Genomic DNA, 27,561 nt, shown 5'->3' on the forward strand with positions numbered 1-27,561 from the left:
GACAATGTACTGGAGCTGCAAGTGGGTGTAGATGACATTAGTACACTGCAGCAGTGACATAAAGTGGCCTTTGTGAGAGGCAGGCTTGCATTCCATGGAAATCAGAGAGAGGCCATGAGCACGCAAGCATGGGATTGACTTCAGGTTTTGTTTTTATGGTAACTCAGATTTTTTGTTTGCTTCCTGTTTACAGCTAAAGTTAAGACAAATATGAAACTGTGAAAAGAAATTTAATGATAAATGGGCAGTTTGAAATAGATTCACACAGCAAATGTGTTACAGTCAGCCAACAGAGATTAGAAAGGGTATAGGTTTGTTTTGATATAGTTTAATTACAGCCCGGGGTAGCTGATTGAACTCTTATATTCAGTTTATGTAACAGACCCTTCCTATCTGCTTTGCAATCACTGCAACTCAAATTAGTGCAAGGATAAACTCCGTTCACTTAACTGAGCCTATTAGATCTTCTATTTCAGTTATGTGAATGTTTGGAAACATCTTTCATTTCCCACCACGACACTGTCTTGACGTTAGCAAATATCATTCATTGCCACATCCTGAAGTAAAAGAGCCAACCCTTATTCATTCAGGTTCAGCTTGTGTCCTCCTGGGACCACAACATGAAACCCGTGGCTCCACTGCACATCAGGTAATCTAGAACTTGTAATTACTGTCACTGCAATTTCAAATACAGCTGTCCTCATCAAAAAAGAAAGATCTGCTGCCTTAATTACAAAATGCCCATAAATTTGTTCACACCACATTCTTAGCCATTGTATCAAATTCAATTCAAAATACTGTACTGTACTTATTTCTCACATAAATCAAAATAAAAATATTCATTAGAGGCAAAGTTAGAAAAGCTTTTTTTTTGGCAAGCTGTATTCTTTGTTTCTCCCCCTAAAATTCAAACAGGACTATTCTTTTAATTGATACATTCATATTTACAATTCCAGTTGTTGGTTTCCATCTACATTTCACATTGAAGAAGCCTTAGTTCATATGAATCACTGTGAAAACCAAATGGCACACAGCCACACTACAATGCTGTGCCAAAGTAGGCCAGTCATCTGCATAGAATCGGCTGTCATTAAAATCAATGACTGAAGCGTTATGGAATATTTTACATTATTCTAGTTATAAACGCAAAACCAACATTGCAGTCACTGCACAGCAAGATGGGACTTTGTGCTCCAGGCAAGAAGCTAACATATACACACACATATTTTATATGTGTGTGTGTATGTGTATATATATATATATATATAAAGCATTCTTTATAATTCCTTATTTCTATGTTTATCTCTAAAAGCCTGATTGTAATCACCACATTGATGCATGTGATGCATGCAATTAAAACACAATTTTCCAAAACAATATTTACATTGCCAGGAAATTATTTCTTTAATTGTTGCTATGCAGACAGGTTTAAATAAAAAGACTTTCCTGCTCTTACAGCAATGACAGCCAGCTTGTGGGAATATAAATGTTCAGTTTAATTTCCCTTTTCCTTGCATGGTAGTTATTATTTGTGTATTCCTGATAATTTTCAGCTTATAATTTTATAAAAAACAGAAGACCAACCAAAAAGAGAGATGAAGTGTTATCATGTCATTTCCAATTCCCTCATTTCAAGCTACTGTGCATGAATTGAAAGGTGTAATTGTCCTCTGCCTGTAAAGACAGCTGGCATATACATGCAAATGAGGGTCACAGTAATTTCCATAAGAGACAGAACTACTGTTGCATTGGACAGCGGTCCCTTCACAATAACAGTATAACTGTTGGTGGGATGAGAGAAAACAAAACAAAAAAATACTTCAATAACAGGTAAATCAAAAATCTGTAAGGAAACATGAAGAAGCTTGTTTCCTAGAAAATAAGGTTTTAAAAGTAACTGTCCATTAAATTTGCCAAAAAAAATATTTTCCTCATAGCAACACCATAAAGCTGAGTCTAATTACTGGTGACGCAATTTAATTTAATTTGCACTCTGTTTGTAAGTTGTATATATATTGATAGCAAAAAAAAAAAAAGTGCGTTTTACACACCAAAAACTTGAAAGTAGAGATCACCTCCAGTTGCAAAACTTTAAATAGGAACGTTTGAAATTAAATCTAAGTAAATGGGTGGAAGGGATTTAAAACACAAAAAGGATTCAGCTCTCTTTGGAGAGGGCTGGCTCCCCTGAGAGGGGAGGCTTTTTGTGTGAGGTTGGGGATTTCTATTCAAGACAACTGAAAACTGAAAGTATTCTTGTGATTTTAATTGAAAACTGTTTTACCTGAGTACTTTGAACTCATGGATTTGGTTGCTGTGAAAAAAGCCACTAATTCTAACTTCTGTTTCCAGGCAGGTTCATTCACTAGTAATATTTTGATGTCAAGTAGAGCATAACATGTACAGAGAAAGTGAATGCAAGTGACTACAAGTTATATATATATTTTTTAATCTGTATTATAAGATAGTCTTTTCATAATGAATAGTTGTTGATAGCTCAATTGTTTTCTTGTGATTTTTAAATCATGTAATTGTTCCCTTCATAAATGATACTAATTTGTTTATTTTTCATAAAAGCACAAGAAGATTCTCACTATTTTTTGCAAATAGCTCTGATACATATGTAGTTACTGTGTTCACACATCTAGAGCAGACCCATTCAAAACAAACCTGGACAGTGATTATTGATTCAGCTGCTTTAATCTTACAACTGATGTTTGCATTGAATATGTATTCTTAGTGTTACAGTTTTCTTAAGTGAAAAATTAATGGAATATGTTGCTGAATTTCCTGTGTATACATACCTCATATTTGACAGATGTGACAGAGGCCTTTTCTATTTGTCAATGCCTTAGCTTTTACAAAAAAATTGCAGATAGAAGAAAGAGAGGAAAAACAAAAGCAAGCAAATGAACAACAACAAAAATAACCCACAGTGCAGGACAACATAATCTATGCACAGTATTCCATTTTTAGACTACGTTTCTAGGCCTTTTTGACAGGATGCAAGCTGCCTAAGAGACAAGGTAAAAGAATGCTTTCCTGAATGAGTCACATGATGCAGCCTAGACATCAGCCAGCCAGAACTACCAAAATCTACTCTACACTGTTTCCCTTCTCTTCTCCATTTTATGCTGCCTTTTGAAGCCATTAACATTTTTTTCCTCCTCTTTTTTCTCTTCTGAAGGAGAAATTGGTTCTTTTCTGTAGTGTTGTTCATCTGTGCTTGCATGTCTTTTTCCTTTTTGTACTAAGTGAAACCTCATCATTGCCTCAGTCTAATATCAGATGCAGCTCCCAAATATTTACAGCATATCAGAATTATTACAGTATATCTTGTGCCTAGCACAAGAAAAGCCTGAACAGGCTCACAGTTACAAAAAGCTTCATCTCCGAAAGACCCATTTAAGCAGAGAGCTAGTCTGCTTCAAATAATGCATCTCTTAGCATTTTTCAACAAGAACACTTTTAAGGCATCCAGCCTTTTTCAACAGGATGCAGACAAAGAAGAGTAAAAAGAAAAACTTCAAAGAGTTAGGCACTTCCTTTACTGGCTGACACTGAATACAGAGAAGCTATTCTCATTAATAAAATGTGAATGTGGTTGTAAGGTTAGGCCTTCCATTTTAAAACTGTCAGTTCAAGTAAAGACAACAGTACATGCAAAGGACTGAATTCAAGTATTTTAAATATATTTCAAAGACTCTCTCTCAAAAAAAAAAACCTTAATACATGTCACTCACCTGAAAAGACATTGGGAAATGTCTCTGCAGAAGCCTGCACCCCTGAGGACTTTCTTGAATGAGTCAAAGGCACTCTTTCTGTTTGAAATTTCTCTCTAAACCCCTTGTGCTCCAAGTAGCCCGCAGAGCCCACCTTCTGTGTTATCTCATATTTGTGATTAGATACCTCTTCTGTCCAGTCTGCTGAACGGCTAAACAAACCTGCCAAACTAGCAGACCTCTGCTTCTTGATTGGGACTTTTTCCTTTTTGTGGAAAGACTCCTGCCTCCTTGTAAAAAGCGGGCTCTGGGATGGGGAGGGAGAAGGTGAATGGTTGGGAGAACTCAGTTGCCTAGTTGTAGTTTTGATGTAACAAGGATTAATTAGATAGGGCTTAAAGCATCGGGAACCAAGCATCGGGCTGCCTGCTGTCCCCTCAGAGGACAAAATGCCATCTTTCATTTCTGTAGATAAACCATTATGCAGGTCCTCTTGACTGTCTGACAGAGTATGTTTCCCTTCCTGAGTCTCAGCAGCATGATCATGGCCTGCATCTGAAATACCATCCTCTGTTACTGAACCTTGCAAATCAATAGCCTGCACTTCAGCAATTTTAGTCTCAGAATCTGCTACTGCGGTTGGAGAACGTAGCGTGAAGCTGTGGGTTTCAGACCCATTTTCTACTGCAGTTCTGTTTAAATCATCTTCTAGTTCACCAGCTACAGCGTCCACTCCAGCAGTGAGCTGTTCCTGTTCCTCGATCAATAGCTTACATTCTTGTTTTTCAAATAAGCCGTTACCAAGAGAGCCTGTTCCATTTACCGCTTCTTTCAGTTCACGTTCAGTTGCACAGGAGATGGGAACATTTTCCGCAATTTCAGATACTGCTGGAAAAGCCTTCACAGTGTCTGGGCTACTCTCTTTGTCAGTGGTAGTTATTGAAAGAAACCGTTCAAAATCCAAGGGGGCTGCTTGAGAATTAGCCATGTGTCGGCCCATTGTTTTGGTGACAAGGTCCTCAGTTCCAACGTTAATTGCCCCCTGCTGCTGCTGCAGTCTAATAGCTTGCTGGATATCAGAAAGCAAATCCTCTTGTTCTGTGGCTGAATGGAAACTGTATATATCCGTATCGGAGCCAGAGCTGGTCCTTTGTCCATCCTGTGTCTCTGCAGCAGCTGGGACGGTTTCATTTCTGATTTCAAAGTGTTCAGCATCTGTGTCTGAGAGGCCCCCTTCATCCGCAGAGATGCTTATATCTGGAGTTTTAGTAACAATTGAATGAGTACTGTCCAGCTCTCCAGTCTGCAAGGCCTGGCTTTCCAAAACATCCTCCCTCGAACTACTATTCCCATCTTTAGCCTTGGACAGATTTTTTCTGATCCTCAAATTTGAAAATACTGAGGCCCTTGAGTCTGACTTACTCTTCTTTTTAGCAGATTCACTTCCTTTTGCATGCTTCCCCAGTCCCCTTCTGCTTCCCGATACCTTCTTTGTGCCATCTGTATCCTTCGGCCCAGAGGCATCCTCTCCTCCTTCATGCACATCACCTGTATTTTTCCTTAGCTTCCCATCTTGATTCCCCATGATTTTTCGCAGCGCAACACCTTCGGTAATCAAGCCATGCTCCCGGTTTTCTTTCCTTTGGCCTGCCGGCAAGATCCCCTCTAGCAATCCAGGTTTGTTTTCAGGCGGTGGTGATGCAAGTGAAGCAAATGCTTGCTGTGCCTCTCTCCCATCTGCTAGAGCTGCCTTTTTGCATAATGTGCTGCTTGCACTGGGCTCCGCTGGGACATGCTCAGTACAGCACTGCGAGCTGCAGACAGCTCCTTCCAATGGCTGCTGCTCACAGAGCCGCCTGCTCTCTGGGCTTCTGCTGCACTCCTGTTTTTTTAGGAAAGATTCTGTGAAAAGTATCTCCTTTATAAAAGTCACTTCTTTTTCCACGGTTTTTATTGCCTGCATTGCAAGCTCAGTGTGTCACCAAATCATTCAAATCATTTATAATTTCAGGACTTCAATGTTCACATTCCTGGAGGGGGAAGGAAAAAAAAAAGTTAAAGGAGGGTACTTTAATTATTCCACAATTGTTCAAATGAATACACTAATAACTTTGGAAATAGAAATACTATAATTATTCAATAATTTATAAGGTGCTTAAGCATATGCTACTTTGACAGATGACACAGTACCTCTGGTGATTTACATGTTTACTTTTTAAAGGCCACCAAAACATGATAAATAATTTTAAAAGGAGAATCACTCTGAAAGTAGATAGAATAAAGATAATAAACAAAGAGTTCTTTCCACAGTTTTAAAGAGTTTTTCCACAGTTTTAAAGAGTTGCACTTAAATTCAATGCATCGTGGTAATTACATTATAAAGAGCCTTCCACAATTTGTATTCCGAGAAGGTACATATACTATTATTCCCAGGAGATTCAACTCATCAATATTAAAACACACCACCATTGTTTTCCCTGGTAAGAACATCTGGCACGAAACAAGAAAAAACAAACAACAAAAAAATAGAACTATTCAAATGCAACTAAGGAAAAGGATACAGTAAAGCATTCCTCCATTTCACCCTATATATTTAATAATTGATTTAAACACAGCTGCTTGCTAACTATTTTGGAACCTTGTGCAACAATTGTTTCTTTTCCTCCATTTTTGGTTTAGGTGTAGAAGCATCCATACCTCATAGCTACGTTTCCTGAACTTCTAGACAGGTACTCGCTTCCCCTTTTAAAATTTAGATTTAAAATAACTCCAATAGAAACCAAAGAGCAAAAGCATACTGAATCACCAAGTTGGATCAGTTCAGTATTGTGATTCATATCCAGCCAAAAATCTGATCTCTCTCTAAACTGCCTGGTCTACTTGGTTCATTTTCTGTGAAGGATTTTACACATTCCTCACACTTCTGAACTCCTTTAGCAGCAATTTCCCTTTCGCTTAAAATAATACATTATTACAGAGAAATGCATCCTACTGGTTTACTTAATTATTACTTCTGATATCATTCTCTACCTATGAGAGTTTTCACTTGCTTTTCTCTGCCTTAATACATATTTAATAATAAGAAAAAAATATCACTCACACTTTAAAAAATATGCAAGCACACCCCACCCCCGACGCACTTTTTTCCCCCCCTAAAGTCTACCAAATACCTTTACAAATTTGGGTTGTTGTCATTGTTAAATAATAACTGTTAATTCAGCTGGGAAAGAAGAGCACTGTCAATAATACACATAACTAAATCATTCTGAACCATCATAATTTTTTCCTTGTGCTGTTTGTTCACTAACTGCTCTGATGCAAGTCCTGTCCTGAAGGGCCTGTGGCTTAGGCACCAGAAGTATTTCCATCCACAAGAACTCAAAAGTTTTAAGCACATCACATGACTTTGTACATTCAGTGTTTTTTCTACTTTTCACTTATTTAACGACAGAATTCATCTACTTTTTTTTCTTCTTCTTTTTTCAATTTTATAATTTAGTAAAAAAAAAAAACAAAACATAAGTATACTAACAAGAGCTAATGAAGCAAAATCTGCAAGAACAGCATTAGGTCATTTTGCCTTTTGTCTCCACTGCTGCCTTTGTTTTCTGTTACCTTAATTAGTTATCTTAATTTAGATTCTGTTATCTTAGTTTCTAATTTGTTGTAGTATTTAAACTTGTATGACATTATTACATACTTGAAAAAGGCTTTCAAAAGCTCAAATAATCAACTCCATCTGAAGATACACACTAAGAATTACCTAAGGCACAATTGGAAGGAGCCACAATAGTAGAATACTACCTTTACATGAGAGGGATTTTTACTTGTTAGAGACCTGACAAGAACGAAACATTTGATTACAACTGAAGTATTGTAGCCTCCAACCCCATCTAAAACCTCTCAGCCCACTAAAAACTTCCCAAAATTAACATAGTACAGAAGTAAAATAAAGATACTGTGGATTGAATGTGTAAAGGAAATACAGATTTAGTGAGGTGTTCTAAAGCATTCCTCACTCTTTTCTTCTCCAGAAACTCAGTCTCAAAACGCTCCCATTACTACTAATGATAATTCGCCAGCAGTAATCATACTGTCAATTACACTGCAAAATCAAGCCATCAACAAAGCTGGGGTAATAACACAGTCAAGTGAAGACTGATCTTTGTTTTGTAATTAGACACTAGAAACTTATCTCTCTACAAATGCATCATGTACTTGCACTACTTCCTAGCTTTCATACAGCACATCCAGATGAGCAATTTTAGTTGTTTTTAAAAATGTACAGATATTACCTGAGTTTACGCGTGTCATAATAAATATATATATATTATATATATATATATATATTTATGACTGTAAACCTAAAAGAAAAAGAACTATAAGAAATATATAGTGGATATATATATATATATATAACCACTTTCTGAATAATCTTTCTGAATGTGGTATCCTAAACGAACGTGAACTCCAGCTAGTATTTCTGATCAATATGGGGAAATACTATCACTAAAATGAATTTACTTATGTGAAAAGCTTTGCACGTGAACATCAAAGAATTTGCTGTTTAACATACGGAAGACATACAAGGCATTTACAGTTACTCTAAAGTGGCAGCGATAGACACAACTCTCAAACAGCATTTGCTGAGAAGTACAGTTAACATTAACCAAATATAAAAACTAATTAAATATTTTAGGTGCTTAGCTTCTGACAAGAAACATAATATTATTAAAGACAGCAGCAACCAGAGCATTTTGGCATCTGTATAAGCTTCATTTGAAAAACTAAGAATGCATTCAACAGTGTACACCAAAGAACGAAAACAAACAAACAAACAAAAACCCCTTTCAATAGAAAGTAAATGGGGAAACGAGCTTGCTTGTTTGTTTGTTTTCCCAAGGCTCAAGAAGGATACTTCATTTTTAGGAGTAACTATAACTTGTTCTTAGCTTGTTATAGACAACGGGCAACTTCGGCTGGTCCTGGAGCCTGTCTACCTCATTTAATATAACATGCCAGCGGCCAGTCAAAAGTTCAAGAGGAGAGTTCGAGGCATAAGCCTGAGATTCCCCTCACCCCTTAGTCTTCTGTAAAGGTCAGGAGATGCTAACAGCAGCACACAGAGGAGGTTTAAAACTTACAGTTCAAGACACATCATCCTTGCATTCTCAGATACTTCCACATTAACACATTCCTCTTAGAAAAGGAAACAGCTATTGGAGACTGGAATTACTTTTAACAACAGGACAACGCCCTGGATGCCCCCAGCACTACCAGCCAGCCCTGGCCTGGGCTCAGGTGGAGGGGAAAGGAAGGGAAGGGGAGGGCAGGGCAGGGCAGGGCAGGGCAGGGCAGGGCTGGGCTGCCAGCAGCACCGATTGCCCCCACCTGGGTGCAAGCCTGGGCTCTACTGGATCACAACCAGGTCAAGGTGGTTCCTCCGGATGGCAAAACCCATGGGGGCTGGGACCACAGGAGGAAATTTCCTCACAGATTTCTCACAAAAAGCCTTGGGTGGCCCAGCACAAACACAGGCTGCTTAGGGAGGCAGAGAGGTACCTGAGGGAGCACACCCTGCGGAGATAGAGCTTGCCTGGGATATATGTCTGCCAGTGTTGGGAGCTTTTTCCATTTTTACCATCATTTATCAGCTGTGATATTTTATTTTACCATTGCAGTAGTTGTTAAGCAAGTATTTTTAATTACACTCCAATAAATCAAAGGTAAACACCCTGTTACTGCTGTTGACCTACAAACAGCACTGCTGTGGTCCTGCCTTTGGGACAGTGTCAGGCTTCACAGGTGTGATCCCAGGAGAAGGAAACCACAGGCCAACCCCTCCAGGAGCTCATGGCCACTGGCTGGGCCATGTTCATGTGTACATACAGGGTCTGTGACCCCCTCCCCTGCCGTGGAGACTCAGCAGCTGAGGCAGGGAGAGGCCACTGCAGCCCAGGGCGGGTGCTCTGACCCGAGTAAGCCACAGCATGGCGGCCTGGGCAAAGGCCTGCTGGAGGCAGCTCCATCCCCTTCCTGAGGCCTCAGGCAAGGCCTGGGCTGCTACTGGCAGACCCTCCACCTCTCCTCTGACTAGAAAAGGATGGAGGTAGCAGGCTGAGGGCGAGGTGGCCATGATGAGAGCCTCAGCACAGTGCTGCAGGGCCCAGGCCCCATGGTGGGGCTCCAGCATGGCTAGCATGCCAGCAAGCAGGGAGGTGGGCTCCACGCCACTGGCATTGTGGTGCCTCCAGCCTCCCCTGCCCTTGTTCTGGAAAGGTTATCTTCCCAGGAGGCCTTAATTACCATTACATGTTCCCTTGCACTGCCAAAGTAGTGTTCTGTGCTAGTACAGTTGAAAATCATTTCCTGCTCCCCCTGCCACCACCTCCTTCAGCTGTAGTCAGAATTGTCTTTTATGACTTGACAGACTTGAGCAGGCTTACTTCCCCTCTCCTACTGGCAAGCACTGAAGACCGAGTCAGGAGATGAGGAAATGTAATGTGGGTTATGAGACCACAGTGGCTAGGGATGAAGTTGGTCCTGCCATTGCCTCATTTAGTGGATATAAGGTTCTGCTTTTTCTCTTTTTTTCATTTTTTTTTCTTTTAATATACATCTGAGCAGTATGAAGCCAGGCCTCGTGCATTGCATTTATATTAAGTAGAGGCCATCCAGCTTATGAGAAATCTGCTGTACCTATTGAAAGGTTCCTTTTATAAGGAGCTTGAATTGAATAAGCAGAGATCAAACGGAAGTGTTTGTCTTGCCTAGGAACTTTTATTAGGTGCATGAGAAAATGTTGAGTATGTTTTTCAAATGCCTGCTACAACGTGCTCAACCTTCTCCTGCATAATTTCTAGGTAGCAAGAACTAACATTTCAAATTAACATATCTGAAAAGACAGGATCTCCAGCAATGTAACGCTTGCCAAATATTATGCTGCAGTTTGCACAATGCTTAGGAGCCAAAATTTTTATGAAGCATTGAACCTCCTGGATTTCTCACCTAAATACAATAAAGTATTTGTGCATAGTGAAACAGATTTTTTTTGTTGTTGTTGTTATGATCAGCTTGACACAGCAAAAAGCATGCACGTTTGAACAAGCTATTTTATTGTTTTCCCCTAACATTTTAATATCCTTACTGCTGCTTTATTGTAAAATACACTTTTTAGCATATGAGCTATACAGAACCTTCCACAGCTACTTAGAGAGGAAGGGTTGGCTGAACAGCTGCGCACAAAACCCTGCCAGCATTTCAGCAATGTATGCATTGCAGGTCAGGGTCAGGTCACAGAAGCAGTCTCTGAAAATCTAGGCTTTTGCAGATACTGCAGCCAGGGACTCCTGTATTTGGATCACAAGACACTACACTAATATTGCAACCAAAGCCAAGCAGCAGGGAAGTGTGAAGGTCTATTTTGTTCCCCAATATATATCGTAGTCTGAAAATAGAGATATCTGGTGGCACAGCTCCCACTTTTCCTTGCACAAAGTTCATTTCAGTCAAATTTTATATTAAATGCAGATAGCTAGCAGTTGTTTGCTCATATCTGTGCTTATCTGCTAGCCTGGTCAGCTGATCCTTTTTTTTTTTTTTTCATGACGTAGCCTACACTGTTGCATTTAATTTGCTTTGCATATAAGTCTCTACTATTTAAACAACTGTAAAATACAGTCAAAAGTCAAAGTTATAAATTTTATTTTCTAAGAGAGTTAAATTTATGCAATAAGTGTGTTTCTTCAGACCTCTTAATAGCTTTTGAACATAGTGGGAAACTTCAACCAGGTTTTTAAAATGAAGATCATTAAATTTCTACAAAATTTACACCCGGATTCAGCATTTGGGTGGAAGGAGGGAAAGATAAGCAGGACTGACTGTCAGTCAATCAAATAGAATTCACATAGTTTTAAGATTACCTACCACAAGCAAGGATTTCATAGAGAAAAATGAGAGCAGAAGAGAAGGGATTTATTGTCCTAGAGCACAGAGAAAGGAACAAAGAATATAAATCTGTAGGAAACTGGGCCTCCTCATTTTCATTCCTTAGAGAAGAACATATTCTGTTAAATCAAGCAGAAAATTATGCATTGTCTTTTTGGTTTTGTTGTACTACTCCCAGAGTACTTAATGACAGGGTTGAAAAATGTGGACTTTGATCATATCAGTGGACATTTTTGCCTACAGAGAGCCTAAAATGCCGTGAAACAATGGCAAATTTTGAGCCTGGTCGGTTTCTGCAGGAGGCAAGGGATTAAGTTAAATACTTAGGGCTCCAATTTTATCTTTTCCACTAAAACAAGTATTTACTAGTCTAAAGGCAAAGTTGACAAAGATGAAGTTTGTCCTAGGATTCTTCTCTCTGTTTTTAAAGATATCAGCCAGTGCCTTTTCTTCTTCTTTTTTTTTTTTTTCAGTTATGCGGAGATATTACTTCATCAGTTTTTCACCCATTTCTTTTAGATGTCAGGTCCTGTTCTGTTCCAGACATATGCATACATACGTGCATGTGCAGAGTTTGGGTCAAATAAAAAAGAAAGATTTAGATCACCTTTCCATTCTTTTTATAACAGCAACCATCCTGCTCTCAATTGCAATAAATACATTCTCCCTAGAGAGAAAAAACCTGGGGCAAGTTTACTTTTTAAACCACCTGCAGTAGCTTACAGAATGGGACAGTTTTGAGGTTAAGGCAATAGTTTTGTACAGATTTGTGGCAATGTCTCAAATACACTTAGCAATTAGAATGTATTTTGGATAGTCTTTCCATAATCAGATTTGGGATTAAATGAATCCAACCTGGTATGATACTGCAAAATGTCCCTTTCCTAGGCCTTGGCTTACTTCATTATAGAATATTAGCAAGGTGAATAGTACTCATACTAATGAACAAATGTGAATGTCTCCGTCTGCTTAAGAGTTCATAGGATGACAGCCTTTGCAGCTGGAATGACTGAAGCATACTGAAATTAAAATTGTCAGCCAGTATCCAACACTGAAAAAAAATTAACACACTAAGGAGCCAAAAATGAAAAGAGCTCTGAGAAGACCAAAGGAAAGCTGAAGTAGCATGTACCATATATGTATCACATGGTTTTACTGTGATCCTTTGTTGTCACATGATGATCAGCAGGAGTCACCCACACAGGGATTCGTGATTGCTGCTTTCAAATTTCTGCCTTTTTTGTATCTTCATAGTACATCTTAAAGTGAAATTGCTATAGCAGTTATAATAATTCAAGTTCATCCCTTAAACAGAGGTCAGGGGAAGACACTGCAGAGAATAATCAGGATAAATGCAGTGTCTGGCATAAGTGTTGCTGATGCACAGGGGATGGTGTTCTCCAGTTTAAGGATTGATTGGTTGAGTAGTGGCCTCTCCTCAGTGGAATGCTTGCCTTGTACACACATGCATAGCCTTAGTTGGCCCACTACTTTTGTCTTAGGGCCTTATATACTTTCATAATAGGTGAAAGAGAGACCAGGGACGTGAGAGGAATTTATGAATCCTGATTCAAGGCCTTGAGAGCTATTCTTTCTGGGCATCCTGTGTAGAAAAAAGACTAGCTGTGGAACTATTTTGCACACCTAATTTCTTGGATTGAATCATTTCTACTAGCTCTTTCCACCAAGTTCCTATACAAAAGACACAGGCAGATCAGCATTATGATTATCCCTTAAAGTACTCCAGAACTGGATTTAGTCAGTGGTCCAATTAATTTGATTTGTATTCAAGTATTTTGTCATTTGCCAGTTCTATTGACTGCAACATAGTAAAGCAACTAGTGTGGGGCACAGCAGTGGTGAATCAGCCACAGCATCACAGGGCATCAGCCATGCTATGAATCCACTCAACTACAGTACTTGCTAATTTGCAACAGCCCGGGCCGCCTGACTGGACTGAACTAGTTCAGGTGGGACTTGTCTACCCTAAGACAAGTACAGCTGCAATGTGCACACAAAACTGGATTCAAAGCTTATGTTTTATATGCTTGGTTAATGCTTATTACTATGGACCCAAAGCCTAATTAGCACAGTGAATTCCTACTGTTTTTGTAGTTAACACGGCTTTCCTATTGTCAGCTGAACAGTTATTATAATAAGCCGAGTTCTGATGCTGATTGTCTCTGTAAAGCAAATACACTACAGATGAACAGCTGGCGATCTATTTGACTAGAGTAAGACAAAAAAAATAATGGTGCTGAATAATCCAGATGCCCAGATAAAGTCAGGAAATACAATTAGGATGATGATGTTTTTGTGTCAAAAGAGTTATGCCACACATAGAGGCCACCATTGAACTACAACTTTTATATGGCTAGTTACCTACAGCAAATAGTGTGAGCCAGTTAGGAAAGAAAAGTCTCTCCCATGAGCAACAGAAGTTAAAATTTTGCCAGTTTACTGTACCTGCTCACTATACCTACTCCCAATCTCTTGCATCCTTATACCTTTCTTACTCAATTCAATATCTGCATTGTACCTAGTATCTAGTCTGCTAATAACAACTGTCCTGCTGAACTTCTTGTTCTGAACAACTCTCCTTTGCATTAATCTCCACCACTGTATCCAAGAATTTTTGGTGTGATACTCATCTCGTTGCATGATTTCTCTGAGGTCATCTAAGGACCAAGAATGTTTTCAATATGTCAGGTGACTTGCTTCTGGCTACAAAACAGAATCTCTTTCCTTCTCCTGTAGTTTTTTATCTCCGTTCATTTCTTCGTCTGAAATTGTTGATCATTTCAAAGACCTATATTAGTTTGCCACTTTCTAATTCAGCTTCCTCTTCAGTGCCATTTCTTCCTTCTGTTCTCATCCCGTGTGTGTTATTTTTCTACCCTTAAATGGTGTATCATCACATAACTCTCTTTTTATCTTTTAATCCAAGACCTTTACTGTACCAAAACTCACATCTGTGGCTATCATGGAAGGAGGAACTTCCATCTCTTAAGAGATAGCTGATAATGAGTGGAAGCACACAGTGCTAAACACCACTTTACTGTGGGTAAGGAGTATACTGAAATTATCTCATAGGTCTGCAGCTTGGATGTTATCATTTCTTTTCCTTTTTCCTCCTGTGTCCTGACTCTCAGTTAACACTATTAATCATTAATGCCCATATCTTTCAAGTATTGGCAAGACATGAATGACCATCTAAAAGACATTCTGTACTCATCAACTATTTTATCTGCAATTCTTAGAAAACTTCCTTTAGCAGCAGATTCATTTCACCTTTGTGGGAACCCTGAGTTGGGTTCCATTCTTCTGTGTCACAATCCAAACAGATCTGGTCAAAAATGGTTTTATCTCAGCAGCCTGTCACTCGTGAGGTCCTTCAGGGATCAATACTGGGCCCCAAGATGTTCAACGTCTTCATAAGTGTTCTGGATAATAGGATTGGAAGCACCCTCACCAAGTTTGCTCATGACAGTAAACTGGATGGTGAGGTGAGCACATCAGAATGAAGAACCATTTTACAGGATAGGCTGGAAGACAGGACAGGCAAGCAAAAACTGTATGAATTTTAACAAAGGAAGTACAAAGGTCCTGCAACTGGAATGACAGCCAAATTTCCCAGTACACTCTAAGATCTGTGTCACTGGGGAGCAGCCTTGTCTAAAGCGATCTGGAGGTCCTGGTGGACAACAAGCTGAACATAAGTCAGCAGGGGACTGCTGTAGCAGCAAAGGCAAACTGGATCCTGGGCTGCATCCACGTGGGAATTACTGGCAGAGATAGAGATGTGAACATCCCACCCTACTCAGCGCTTACACCTGGAGTACTATGTCCAGTTCTGATCCCCACAATTCAGAAAAGATTCAAAAAGACTGGAGAGGGTCCAAATAAGGGCCACAATGATGATCAAAGGGCTGAGAACCAGCCCTATAAGGAAATACTGAAGGAATTAAAGGAGTTAGGTTGTTTCACCCAGGAGAAGAGCTGGCTTGGGGGGACCTAACCACAGTAGTCCAGTGCTTAAAGGGGGGCACTGGACAGGGGCTCTCCCTTCATATGGAGCCACGTGGAAAAGACAAGAGGCAGTGTGTACAATTTAAACTGGGAGAGGTTTCTTCTTGACTTATTACAGTAAGAACAATCAATCACTGGAAAAACCTCCCAGGGATGTGGTAGAATCCCCAGCATGGGAGGTTTTCGAGATCTGTTTGGACAGGATGCTAGATAATCTCATCTATGCTCCTTTTTCACATGAAAGGTTGGACCTGATGATCTTTGGAGGTTCCTTCCAACCTCGGCTGTTCTATGATTCTATGAAAAACATAAAGGAAAGAATTAAATATTTGCCTCCCTATCTTTTTATAGATAATTTTCACTGGGAAAACATACAGAAAAGAGATTAAAAACAATTACATTTAACTACTGCAATCTTCAATTCTGAGAAAAGATGGCAAACAGTTTGGGGAGTTATAATTCAGACAGTGTTTGCATCATGTCTCAAGATCTTAATTTCTCTTAAAACATTTGAGTTTAAAATGTCACAGTCTAGAGCACTTTAGGAAAATTGTTCCGGAGCCTTAAGTAATACCAAAGCATTGATTTATGCAACAGTTGGCAAGCAAACTTTCCAGCTAATGTTTTATTATGCTCTGTCCCCACCCTTGCCAATGTCGTCATATTAAGAGCTTACATAAAATTATTTAGAAAATTAAGCAAGTCCTTCCCAACATTGAATCTGGTCAGCCTCACTCAAATAACATGAGATATGTAATTACTATTTCACTTATGTACAGAGAAGATCAAGTAAACACAATTGAAATGCTCAGCAGAAGTCCTAAATTTAGCCTAAAGAGGTCAAAATGGCAGTTTATCTTCTTTATATATGTTCATAAAAAAAAAAAAAAAAAGTTGAATTATGCCTTTACAGGGCTTTTTTTTCTATTTGGTACATAATGTACTCAGCAGTAAGGAAAATACACCACCTGGGGAAAAAAGATCAAATGTTCAATTCACAAAATTCTTATGGTCTTTTCTGAGCCAGTGTAATATTTTCTGGGGCAGTATTACAGGAAATTTTAGCTTTACTAAAGTAGTGTTAAGCTAATTTAGTGTAGCCTAAAGTAAAAGGAGACTCATGACTTTTAAATGTGTTATTCATTGACATGTGATGCTTTATTTATTTGCCTCCATGTCAGAAATCTTCCAATATTCACAGCTACTGAAATACTTCACGATGTTTCATCTTCTTCAAAAAAAAGGGGGGGTGGGGTGGGGTTAGAATTTGGATTGGTTGTATGTGCAGTTCAACACCATGCCTCTAACTGTGATCAGTACAGACAAAGGTGCAAGAAACACCATGGAGGTAAGAAATGGGAACGTTTATTCCTGAAGTCTGTCATCCAGATTAATGTATGCCCTGAGACATGAGGTTCTGTTTGTTTGATTGATTGATTGATTTTTACACCACTAAACAATCTTGTGCTGTAATAATTTAATATTTAATTAATATATAATAATTAATGCTGTAATCAGGGTGTTCTCACTATCATGTTAGCTGCATTTTGCCCTCATAGGCTCATCAGTCAAAGCTGGGACCAGTTGTACCAAACGTTGAGCAAAATGCTATAAGAGCACTGTTCCTACCACGGAAAGCTTACAGTTTAAGTAGACTCACATGGATAACCTCATTAACTCAATTACATTTGGTGACTTCCCCCTGCCTTTCACTGCTTTTGTTTTTTGCATGACATTGCAGGGAAAATGCATTTCATGTACAAACATCAGTAATCATTACTTCTAGAAATGATGAGCTCAGGCAGTATTCTTTACACAGAAAAGACAGACAGCCTAGTTCAGTAAAATTCAGTGGTCATATATACATATATACAGTACAACACTAGGAAGTGTAAAGGTGGGAAGGGAAAGAACAATAAATCTGGTAGCAATTTCAAAGCAAAAGGCAAGAAGCTTCAGAAAGGAAAGCTTTGGATAGAATGTAGGGCATACATATCACACGTGGTATAAACACAAAACAAAAAGCTCATTCACACCACAGTATTGTAAGGAAAGGAAGGAAGGTAAAGGAAGAATTAGAGAAGGAAAATTGAAGTCAAATAGCAGATCGGTGTTTTCTGTAATACATCATCATTGCCTTGACTCTCTAGTTCCTGGGTGACTTGACGATGGGCCTAGATGTTAGCCTCACACTTTCCTTCCTTTGAAATACATCAAGCCTCAATGACTGTAGAGGAAAGAGCATGACACCTTTGCTGCCTTGTGGATACCAAAGTGCTGGACTTTTCTTTTTCTTTTCCTACTCTATTGCAGGAACATATTATTATTTGTGTTGAAATACTAAGCTTTATTTTCAACCCTTACTGTTGCTGCTTTTGTGGCAAGAGCCTTTAGCCATATTCAAATCTGAAGGCAACTCTGGTCACAGGATCTATACCGATGATAAACCTTAATCTGGATCAAGGACTCACTGTGCACTAAGCACTCTGTAAGGATAGCAGAAGACAAGGATTTTTTATTTGCCTTTTTTTTTTTTTTTTTTTTAAACCTAGGGCATAGAGTAAAGAGAACTGCAGATGAGCAGTGTTGAGGAATATTAGCAAATACACTCATTTGCATCATGTCAGGTAAGTATCTTACATCGGGCTAAGAAACAAGGAGGAGAAAGTTTGACTGCATGTATGCAGACAATACATCCTGCACTTATCTGTTCTACTTCACTGAGTTTACTGTTATTCACCCCCATTATGGACTATTTGTGATGCTATTATTCTTCTTCCAGTATCATTGTCAATATCTGATTAGAAATATTCTTCTTCTGTGCCCCCTAACTCAATACGAATCCAAAATATCTTAAATACCACAATAGGGTTCTAAGCAGCCCAACATTTGTGTGAAACTTGCATCATTGGCAGCCTAGCATTTCCCCCTCTGATGTGAAAGTCCAGCTGTGTCCTAGAGAGGAAGTCAGATGGCATTGCTCTCAACCATGATTCTCAAGGTTGGCAACACAAGCAGGAATTGGAAATAGTTTTAAGTAAACATATGTTTCGAAGTATGCAGGATCTAAGATTTTATAATAAATAGAAGTTGAATGATTGAGCTTTCCATGTATATGTATTTTAACATATATTTTTAATTCAACTCCTATAGTCGTCAGCAGTTACAGTTCCTTAAATTGACATAAGCCCAAATAATTTATTAATGATGCCGCTTTTGTTGCCAACTAAAGCCTGAAACACATGGAAGATTTCAGAGAAGTCCTAGGGAAAAACCCACAGACAAGCCTTCTTTATTTATAATATACATGTATCTTGGCATAGCTGCCTTGTTCCCTCAGTGAGGGTCTGCTCCAGCTGTGTCCTAGAACCCTTTATACTCTAGCTGGTGTAGCTTGAAACGAAGGGATCACGCCTGCTGATTTCAAAGGGAGGCATACAGAAAAAGGCAGAAGTATCTCGTTCCTGACCTAGAAAATTATTCTTAATGCAAATATTAACATGTAGCATATCTTATGTTTCAAAGAGATAGAATGTCAAGTTACTTTAAAATTCCTTTAATTATAGCGTATGCTGTGAGCTATTCATATTCATTGTTGATTATGTTTCATTCCACATTCTCTTCTATTATGAAAATAAGTGCAAAGGAAAGAGTGCCTTGAAATATTTATAATGGGTTTGTGTAAAGGCAGCTTTAGAGAACATCATTTTAAACTTCCCATTAAATGCTAGCCTGCAGGTAAAACTGCTGTACAACAGAGTAGAACATTGAAGAAATAAAGCTACAATGGAAAAGATAGAAAAAGCCCAGGCTTTTACATGAAGCAGAGAAACACCCGGTTCAGAATGTAATAATTAATGTATTGGAGAGAAACTGATTCAACACAATGAAACTGTGCTACGTTATGTTCAGATGTGAAGACATCATCATAGAAACTCTCAGTAAGAATTAAAAATTTTGAGCATATAAATATTTGTTGACTTTATAGAGAACAAAGGATTCTATTCTTACTATGCTTCAAAATGCAAAAATATGTTTGATCCAGGTCAGAGGGGTGTATATTTGTAAAGTCTCTGCAAAAATCATTGGTGGGGGTTTCAGTTCAGTAGGAGGTACTTTGAAAACTGCTGAATTTAAGGGTATTGTTGAGTTGTCATTTGATGGCTAAAACTGAGATACATACAACTTCAATAACTGGAATTGATTAAAAGACTATTTCAGAGCCATCTAAGATGTTAATCTCACTATTTAAATGTATTTTTTGCCTAGCACATCTCAATTTCTGTTTTATAGAAGCATTTTTCTAATGGCTACATGAAAGTGCTTTCAACTTCACTTTCTTCTTTTAAAACAATTTTTTTTTGGTAAAATCTTGAACAGAAGATACTCCTAAATTCTGTATTCTTGAGCACAAGCGGTTTCTACAAGCACACATGTAACCGGACTGCGTGGTATTAGCTATCTCAACAGTTTGTGGCTTTTGTACATACTTTATACTGTTTCTGCTGCTTGAAGTATCCACAGAAACTGGGTTTATATTGTTACCTCATTTATCATCCCAAACCAGATAAAATGGGTCTGATGTACTAAGCCACCTACTTGGCTGGTTATTTTTAAATGCTAAGGGTATAGCTTCTTGTCTTTCTAAGATCACCCCCAATGACATTTGTAGACAACTCATACATCTGTATCAGTTAGAAATGATAAGAATCCATCTGAGGGAGATCAGTTGTAAATCTTGGAAGATTGAACAAGAACCGCTGTAACACCTCGTTATCTGTTATTTATTTATTTAACACATTCATCTTTTTTCTTGAAGGACTTGTGTTTAAATCAAAATCCACATCCAGCATAGCTGGGGTGAATACAAATTGCTTGACGCTATACCAAGGCTATTTTGCAAGCATGCTATAAGCATCCTTTGTGAAATGAATTGAGCGTTTATTTTTCTATCATCACGCCCACTGAAAGCATGCAGGAAAGAAAAGGGAAAAAAAAAAAAACTTCTGTGATGAAAGAAATGGAAAAAAATGGCAACGACAACAACAAAAAACACATCCAATCAAGCAGGTAGCCTGGGTCATATGAATATTAGTAAGTCAAGTGCTACGCGGTCAGCCTGATGCCCCTGCTCTGTACTTCGTTAAGAACACGTGCTGATGAAGCAGCAAACCTCCTGTGACTGCAGTGGAGGTATGGTATAGCTGCTTTTCTGTGCTGTTCTTCTCTCCTACATAAGCACGCACAGTAAGCAAGGCAGGGAAGAAAAGGGAGAGTGCAAAGGACTGCAGTTGTCGTATTCTGTAGCCACTGCTTTGACAGGTTTCCCCATAGCATTAGGGCTCAAAGCCACCTTGGGGAGGGAGACAGCTAAGCAGCCACATTTGTTTCCACATAGCCCCAGAGCATGCAAATAGCATTGAGTGACTTCACTGAACAACAAGGAAAGGTAGCTGGAGGTTAGGGCGGGGGAGGTACTGTTCCTATCGCTGCTTCTTCAGTAAAGGAGCATCTTAACACCATATGCACCCTAACTACCTGGCATAGGCTCTCCAGGGCTTAGTTTAAAAAAAGAATTATTCCTAAATGACAGATGAAGCTTAGATTACCCATATGAGCCTGTAAGTACGATCAACTTTTTTACAACAAGCTTTTCTGCTCTGGACTAGGAGCTTCATGAGCAGTTACTCAGTTACATATTTTCTGCTGTTTTTAGACCTTTCAATTTCTCTGAAAGTATGTGCATATGTCAATGTGTTATGTCTGAAATATGCTTAGCTACAGTAGCACTCTTGGAGGTAAAACGCATACGTATGTCTGCAGCTGCTCTTAGTCCAGCCATGTCTGACCAGTACACTTTTCAGTCTTTGATGCCACCCTTACAAGACATCAAATCAGTCTAATTCACATGTGCACAGAGTTCAATTCCTCTCTTTCATTCTTCATTGCTATAAATGCCCTTTACTCTTATACACAGCTGGTTACCGCATGGCATTCCTTCTCCTTAGAGAGTGAAAAACCTCTTAAGAACATAAGGCCATTCAGAACTGCTCCCTGGGGTGGCTATAGGCTAAAACCCCAAATTATGCCTTCTTTTCTGTGAGACAATTCCAATATAATCCCAGAAGAGTTTTGGATACTGCCAGCAGTGTGCGAGCCAGTTAGCCTTGTGTCCAGACAGAATTCTGATTTAGCAGCTCATCGTGTTTTTCATGTTAGACCATTTCTAAAACACACCTCTAGTGAAAATAATAATAATAAAAAGGTCGTAATGCAACCTTACCTTATTTCCTGCCAAAATGTATTCTGAAGTGGATTCAGCGACTTCTACTTGTGTTCAGTAGTAACTTTTCCAAACAGACTACACTTATATGAGAGTCAGTGTCTGGCTTTTTTGCTCTGGGCACCATTTCCAGTCACATGAACTGGGAACAGCTTGATTCAGATGTTAACAGGCACTGACATTTGCAGGAATGTTGTTTAAAAAAAAAATCATAAAAGCCTTGAGAAATTTCAGTGCTTAAAAAGCTTATCAAAAAAGTTACTGAAAATATGGTATGCATGTTATCTGTGAGAACAGTAGCATAATGCAAGAGTTGATGGTAACATGATACATAGCTGTATAGTACATTAAGGAGCAAACCAAATACAGTTCTGTCCTGACTTTCATGTCTTTGCAAGTTCACTGAAGTAGGACTTGTGTGCAAATCAGGGAGGAATCTGACTTTTTGATGTTAAATGGATGTTAGAATTTGACAAATTAAATGGGTTGAATTCCAACCCTGAATTACAAAAATGATAGATTAGAATAAATCTGGGATTAACACCTACTTTTCCAGTAAATTCTCAACTCTCTCTGCATTTATTTTAAACACATTTTTCAGTTTTGTAAGGGGATTTGTTTTTATCGTCTTAGATTTGAAGGAGGTCTCCATCAGGTAAAAGACAATATTTGTGGCTTACATTTCACAGGACTACGGTAATAGAGACACAGAGTTTAGCTCTCATTTTTTTTTCCAATTTCTCATATCGTTCTCAAATGTCTCCTCTTCAGAAGGTGACCTCAAGGGGAATAGCTATGCCCTTGAATCACTGTATTACAGGATAAGAGGTAATGGGCTCCAAGCATCTGACAGACTCTAATACTTCTGTAAACTGAAGTCACGTGGGTTATTTTAACCCTTCCTCCCACCTTACTTGGTTTCTTTCTACATGCTTGTAAAGTGAACAACAAACACACAAGACCTTGTGAAGCCTACCAATAGCGTTCAGATTTTTCTAAATCACCTACCTCTTGAGACCAGCGAGAGGAAAAGAAATAACTCAAATGCAGTTAAACTTAGGTGAATTAGAGCAATACATGAACAATATATTTTTATAACTTTTGCACTATTCTAGGAGAGGTAGTTTTTTTTTGTTTGTTTTTCCCCCAAGGGGAAGCAGACAATAAAAGGAAGCCATAGTTCTTTACTCTTTCCCCATTAGCATGATTCCTACAGCACTTGCACCTTCAGCTGAAGAGATGACCAAATGATAGCAAGCCAAGTTTGTGTGCTGGAAATGACAAAAATTGATAGGTGTGCATGGTGCAAAGCAGTCATTCTAACACAGCTAGTAAACATCTGCTGTCCAATGCATGCTTTGCAAGTAAAGTCTGTTTACATTTTGTGAATGTCAGGCATCCAAATTTTGGGCAGATTGCACGTATCATACTCACACATTAAATCCATTCAACATTTGTCAGAAATGGATTGGTTTTATATGTTTTGTGTGGACAGTCAAAGGAAAGAAGCAAAGGAATTTACTAAGGGATACTCCTAGCTGAATTTTGTTGTTGTCATTCAGAAGCTAATGGCAATCTAATTTAGTGATCAAATCCCTCGAAAATGAATTTATGTCATGAAACCCCCCCTTTTATTTTTTTCAGACACAATAATGTTAAGAGTGAATGAACACGAGCTACAAAGCCACAATGCTTGTGTTCTGCACAGGTGCAAAGATATGCAGTAGACAGAGTTTCGGTAAGAGCTCCTGTCCATGTGGTGTAGTATCTACACTGGTAGGTCTGTCTGAAGCTTGAGAGAGTTGTAATCCTGTAATTTCCTCAGAACATTCTCCTGAAAGATGTGTAATGCTTGGGCAAAACTAAACCCACCATAAGCCTGTATACACATCCCAAAACCTACGTAGAACGAGGAAGTGAGCTTCATGTGGTTTGAAAGTATGAGACGATACTACTGTTTTGTTGTCATATTTTTCAGTCTAGAATACAGTTAAACAATGTAGATTTCCTCTAAATATATACAATATATATATATAATAAAATGTATAAAATATATATAATTTCAGGCAACAGCTGTGAAACTCCTTAAATCCAGAAGGAAGAATTCCAGCAGCCTTCAAGCTCAGCCATAGGAACATCCTAGTCATCCTTCATGAGATTTCTTCTCCAAACTACTCTTAAAGGAACAGACATAAGGTAGCTCATCATTTTATCCTCCGCCGTGTTGACTTCATCGTCATTAAGCTACTGAATTAGACAGAACAGGAGCATTATAACCCTCTAAAAACTCCACAGTCCAGAAGAAGAGGGTGATTTATTCACGTAAATTAGAAAAAGACACAAACATACCATATACTGTTTACAAAAAAGATGATGAAATTTTTTCATGAAAGAGGAAATCTCAGTAAATTCAGAAGTTTAGACAGGCTAACACTGACCTCAAGAAAACAAGCTGAAGATCTGAAGTGGTTAACAGGATTATCGTGAAGACACCATTTGAGATTATTTCATGATATCATCTTATGAAATAATAAATGATACAAAGGTATTTAGAAGAAGGAAGACAGTGCAAACAAACGAGATAAGAAGCTACAGTAAATTAGAGCCAGAAACATTATTTAAAATAAATAATAATAAAAAAGAACCTGCAAGAAAGCTTTAAAGCATTGAAGGGAGAAATTTCCATTTGACTTAATTTTGGCTGCAGAACAGTCATAGCAGTAACTTAGAGATTAAACATGCTCCAGCTCACCAGCCTACAGATCTTCCTCCACTGCAGCTATCAGACTGCACGGGTTCCCCTGAACTTATGGTGCAGGTTTCAGTGCTCAAAGGAGGTCTATGCACCGATCATTTACTGAGGCACACACGTGACTAGAATTTGTGTTGTTGGCACTGCAGGAGCTTATTTAACTGCAGCTGCAAGTCAGAGTAAGTGCTCCTGAACCTGTTTTCCTCCAATTATCAAATCATTCTGTATTAATGTTGAAACATGGTTGATCAAAATTGATGCCCTACAAAGAAAGCCTCCCTTATTGAGGTGTTTTGCTACAAACATGTTTCTGCAAATTCTAGTAAGTCAAGAGAGGAAAGTGGATTTTAATTTGTTGTCTCTATCTGTCAGAGAAAAAAAAATATATATGTAGTGAAGTCATGACATTTAGTAGCACTGTCTAGGAAATGGTAACGATCAACATCTGAAGCCAGAGGACATTTTGCTCTGCCAAAAGTCATGCTAGGGAACAGAAGTAAGACACACACCCCTTTCCCCCCCCACAAAGTAGTATCTCATTTCAAAGAGATGAGATGAGAATAGGGCCTTTTGCCTTTTTCCCCCACTAACTGTTGAAGGCAAGCTAGAAATTTTATTTCTTAGGAAGCAAATCATGAGGTACAACAGCTTTTGTGAAGAACATTGCAGAGTTTCTTGATGTTATGGAGTCAGAACTTTGCTTTCTTTAAGAAAATCTCAGACAAGGTGATTGTTACAGCTAATTACTTGTAGTGAAAATGAAAAGTTAATTTGAATTTGAAGGAAACGTTAACTGCCAGCCAAGTGCTAATCCTACTCCTATTACCAAAAAGGGGGGGGTTAGGATAGAAAACCACACAACATGAGATACAAGAACCTTAATTTGTAGCACATCACTGATTCAGGATTACAAAGCAGCAAACAGAACAGCTTGAATATAAGGAAATACAGTCGATAAGTACAATTTAGTTTTTTTGAAAGTTCAGCATATAGCAAGCTGTTCCCTGCTTTCAAATCCCGTGATACAGTATTTGATCTGATTTCTCACTTCTTCTAGATGTGTCATGTGCCAGATGTGCCAGTATTTGTGGTGATTCAGACACTGAAGTTCTTGCATAGTTTAAGATGTTTAATTTTTGTATATGTTGATCATAATTCAGTGGAGGCACTCAAAGTAAATGGACAAAAGCCAAATTATGGAGCAACAAGAAGGTCTGCACTTCCATTATTGCTGCTCAGAAGTGTATCTTACCCCTTATGCAGAAAGGGAGAGAAAAAAGAAAATCTCATAATATTCTTTTTGTGTGTGTGTGTGTGCACACTTTGTAAGATGAGTTTGTCTTATACAGAAACCCATGGGAAAATAAATAATATATCTTAATATTTTTTCTTCAATTTTTAGCTTTTATTTTACCTTCTGATCATTATTTCAAACTCACTTTCTGAAATATTGCTGAACATACTGCTTCATCAGAAGTCCTGCAGAATGCTGCATAAAGTAAGTTAAGATAGATATTTTGTACAAGTAGGGTTTTTTTATATGACGTAAAGCATCCTCAGAACACTGAATGGATGTTATTAAATTTTATGATATCCTGTACAGAGATAGCACACACTGTACGGAGACAGAGAGAGTCATAAAGCAATTAGAGTAACAACTTGGCCTCTACATCATACTCTGTGTATTAAAGGATGAAGCTGAATTCCCAGAATTCTACAGGTTTTGGGACAGACAGGACCGTTATTGAAAGGGCACGTGGTTACTCAAAAGATAAAATTTAAAAATAAATAAATTGCAGGAACAGAAAAATAGTAAGAAATATGTCTACCATAACTCTATACTACTGAGAAAGCATGCAAATCTTGTCCTTGGTATTAGCCTGAAACAGCAGCTTCACTGCTTTGCTAGCTGCTGTCAGCTGCAGGAAAAAGCGGCATGAGGAATTTCCTGTCTTTTCTACATATGTAGGCCTGAGGAGAATCATAATCCCAGTTTTGGGGGTATATAACTAAACTCAGAAGTGAAGTGCAACTCAGTGAATATACTCCAAGCCTTTATACTCTCCCTACTGGCTCCCTTATGCATGCTCTGAAGTAGAGAAGTCTGTGTAATGAGAGAAAGAGCGAAAAGATAAAGAGAAGATGAAAAGATAAAACTATCATTGAGAAAATAACGTTGCAGACTTTGCAGAAAACAACTCACAGGTCTCCTAACAATCGCAAGGATTAGGAAACCTTCACAGTTTAAGTTGAAAATTGATTTGAACATGTCATAATTTTTGAGCAGATCCTTGGTGATTCACTTAGCTGAACTTGTAAGCAACACTTTGCATATTCAACAACTGTATGAGTTGGGATGGGCCCAGCAACAACAGCAGAAATCTTGTGGATGTTACTTGTGTCCCTTTCACAAAGGCAGACGTGTGGGTAGAAGGAGGACCTGGCCAGAAGCTGCCCGGCCATTAAGGAAGAAGAACTGCCTCCAGCCCGAGTCCTGTGTCAAGTCACTGACAACCACTGTCCTGAGAAGAAGCCTGTCACTTGTGCCACAGCTATATCCCTGTTTTGGGATCCCCAGCTGGTCCTCAGGCTGTACTTCACATCTCAGGAAGGCCTAAAGCTCTACCTGCTCAGTAGCACAAGTTGCACAAAAGTTGCACTTCTGCTTAAGGACAGGTAAAACAACAGTAGGTAGAATTACCTCCAGGAGGTACAATTATCTCCTTCTAACTGTTCCTTGTGTAAGAGAGGGAAATAAAACTCCTCAGGCAGGTGGCCACAGAGATACAGTCTCCTAACATTTTGTTACCAAATCATATCCTGCCTAT

General features: G+C 38.6%; 1 protein-coding gene and 1 long non-coding RNA gene across 7 annotated transcripts in view; one reads left to right on the plus strand and one right to left on the minus strand.

The window, feature by feature from the left end:
* LOC125184864 (uncharacterized) lies at positions 1 to 27,480 on the plus strand. Of its 3 annotated transcripts, none has more exons than XR_007169404.2 (5): positions 1 to 158; positions 591 to 649; positions 24,048 to 24,177; positions 26,136 to 26,231; positions 27,149 to 27,480. It is a non-coding gene; the product is annotated as an uncharacterized lncRNA (long non-coding RNA). The 3 variants fall into 3 exon arrangements; XR_007169403.2 differs by lacking the exons at positions 1 to 158; positions 591 to 649 and adding exons at positions 5,879 to 6,451; positions 18,251 to 18,325; XR_007169405.2 differs by lacking the exon at positions 591 to 649.
* FMN2 (formin 2) overlaps positions 1 to 27,561 on the minus strand; it is a 184,859-nt gene that overhangs the window by 155,429 nt on the left and 1,869 nt on the right. For 2 of the 4 annotated variants that reach the window (XM_066993979.1, XM_066993978.1), the window contains exon 3: positions 3,744 to 5,752. In XM_066993979.1, the coding sequence (XP_066850080.1) occupies positions 3,744 to 5,685 (1,942 nt within the window). In that variant the 5' untranslated portion in view covers positions 5,686 to 5,752. Of the gene's footprint in view, positions 1 to 3,743; positions 5,753 to 8,866; positions 9,144 to 27,561 lie in introns of those variants that run through there. The other 2 variants (XM_048079932.2, XM_066993980.1) reach the window with 2 other exon arrangements.

Source organism: Anser cygnoides, chromosome 3 (assembly GCF_040182565.1).
Source record: "Anser cygnoides isolate HZ-2024a breed goose chromosome 3, Taihu_goose_T2T_genome, whole genome shotgun sequence".
NCBI lineage: Eukaryota > Metazoa > Chordata > Aves > Anseriformes > Anatidae > Anser > Anser cygnoides.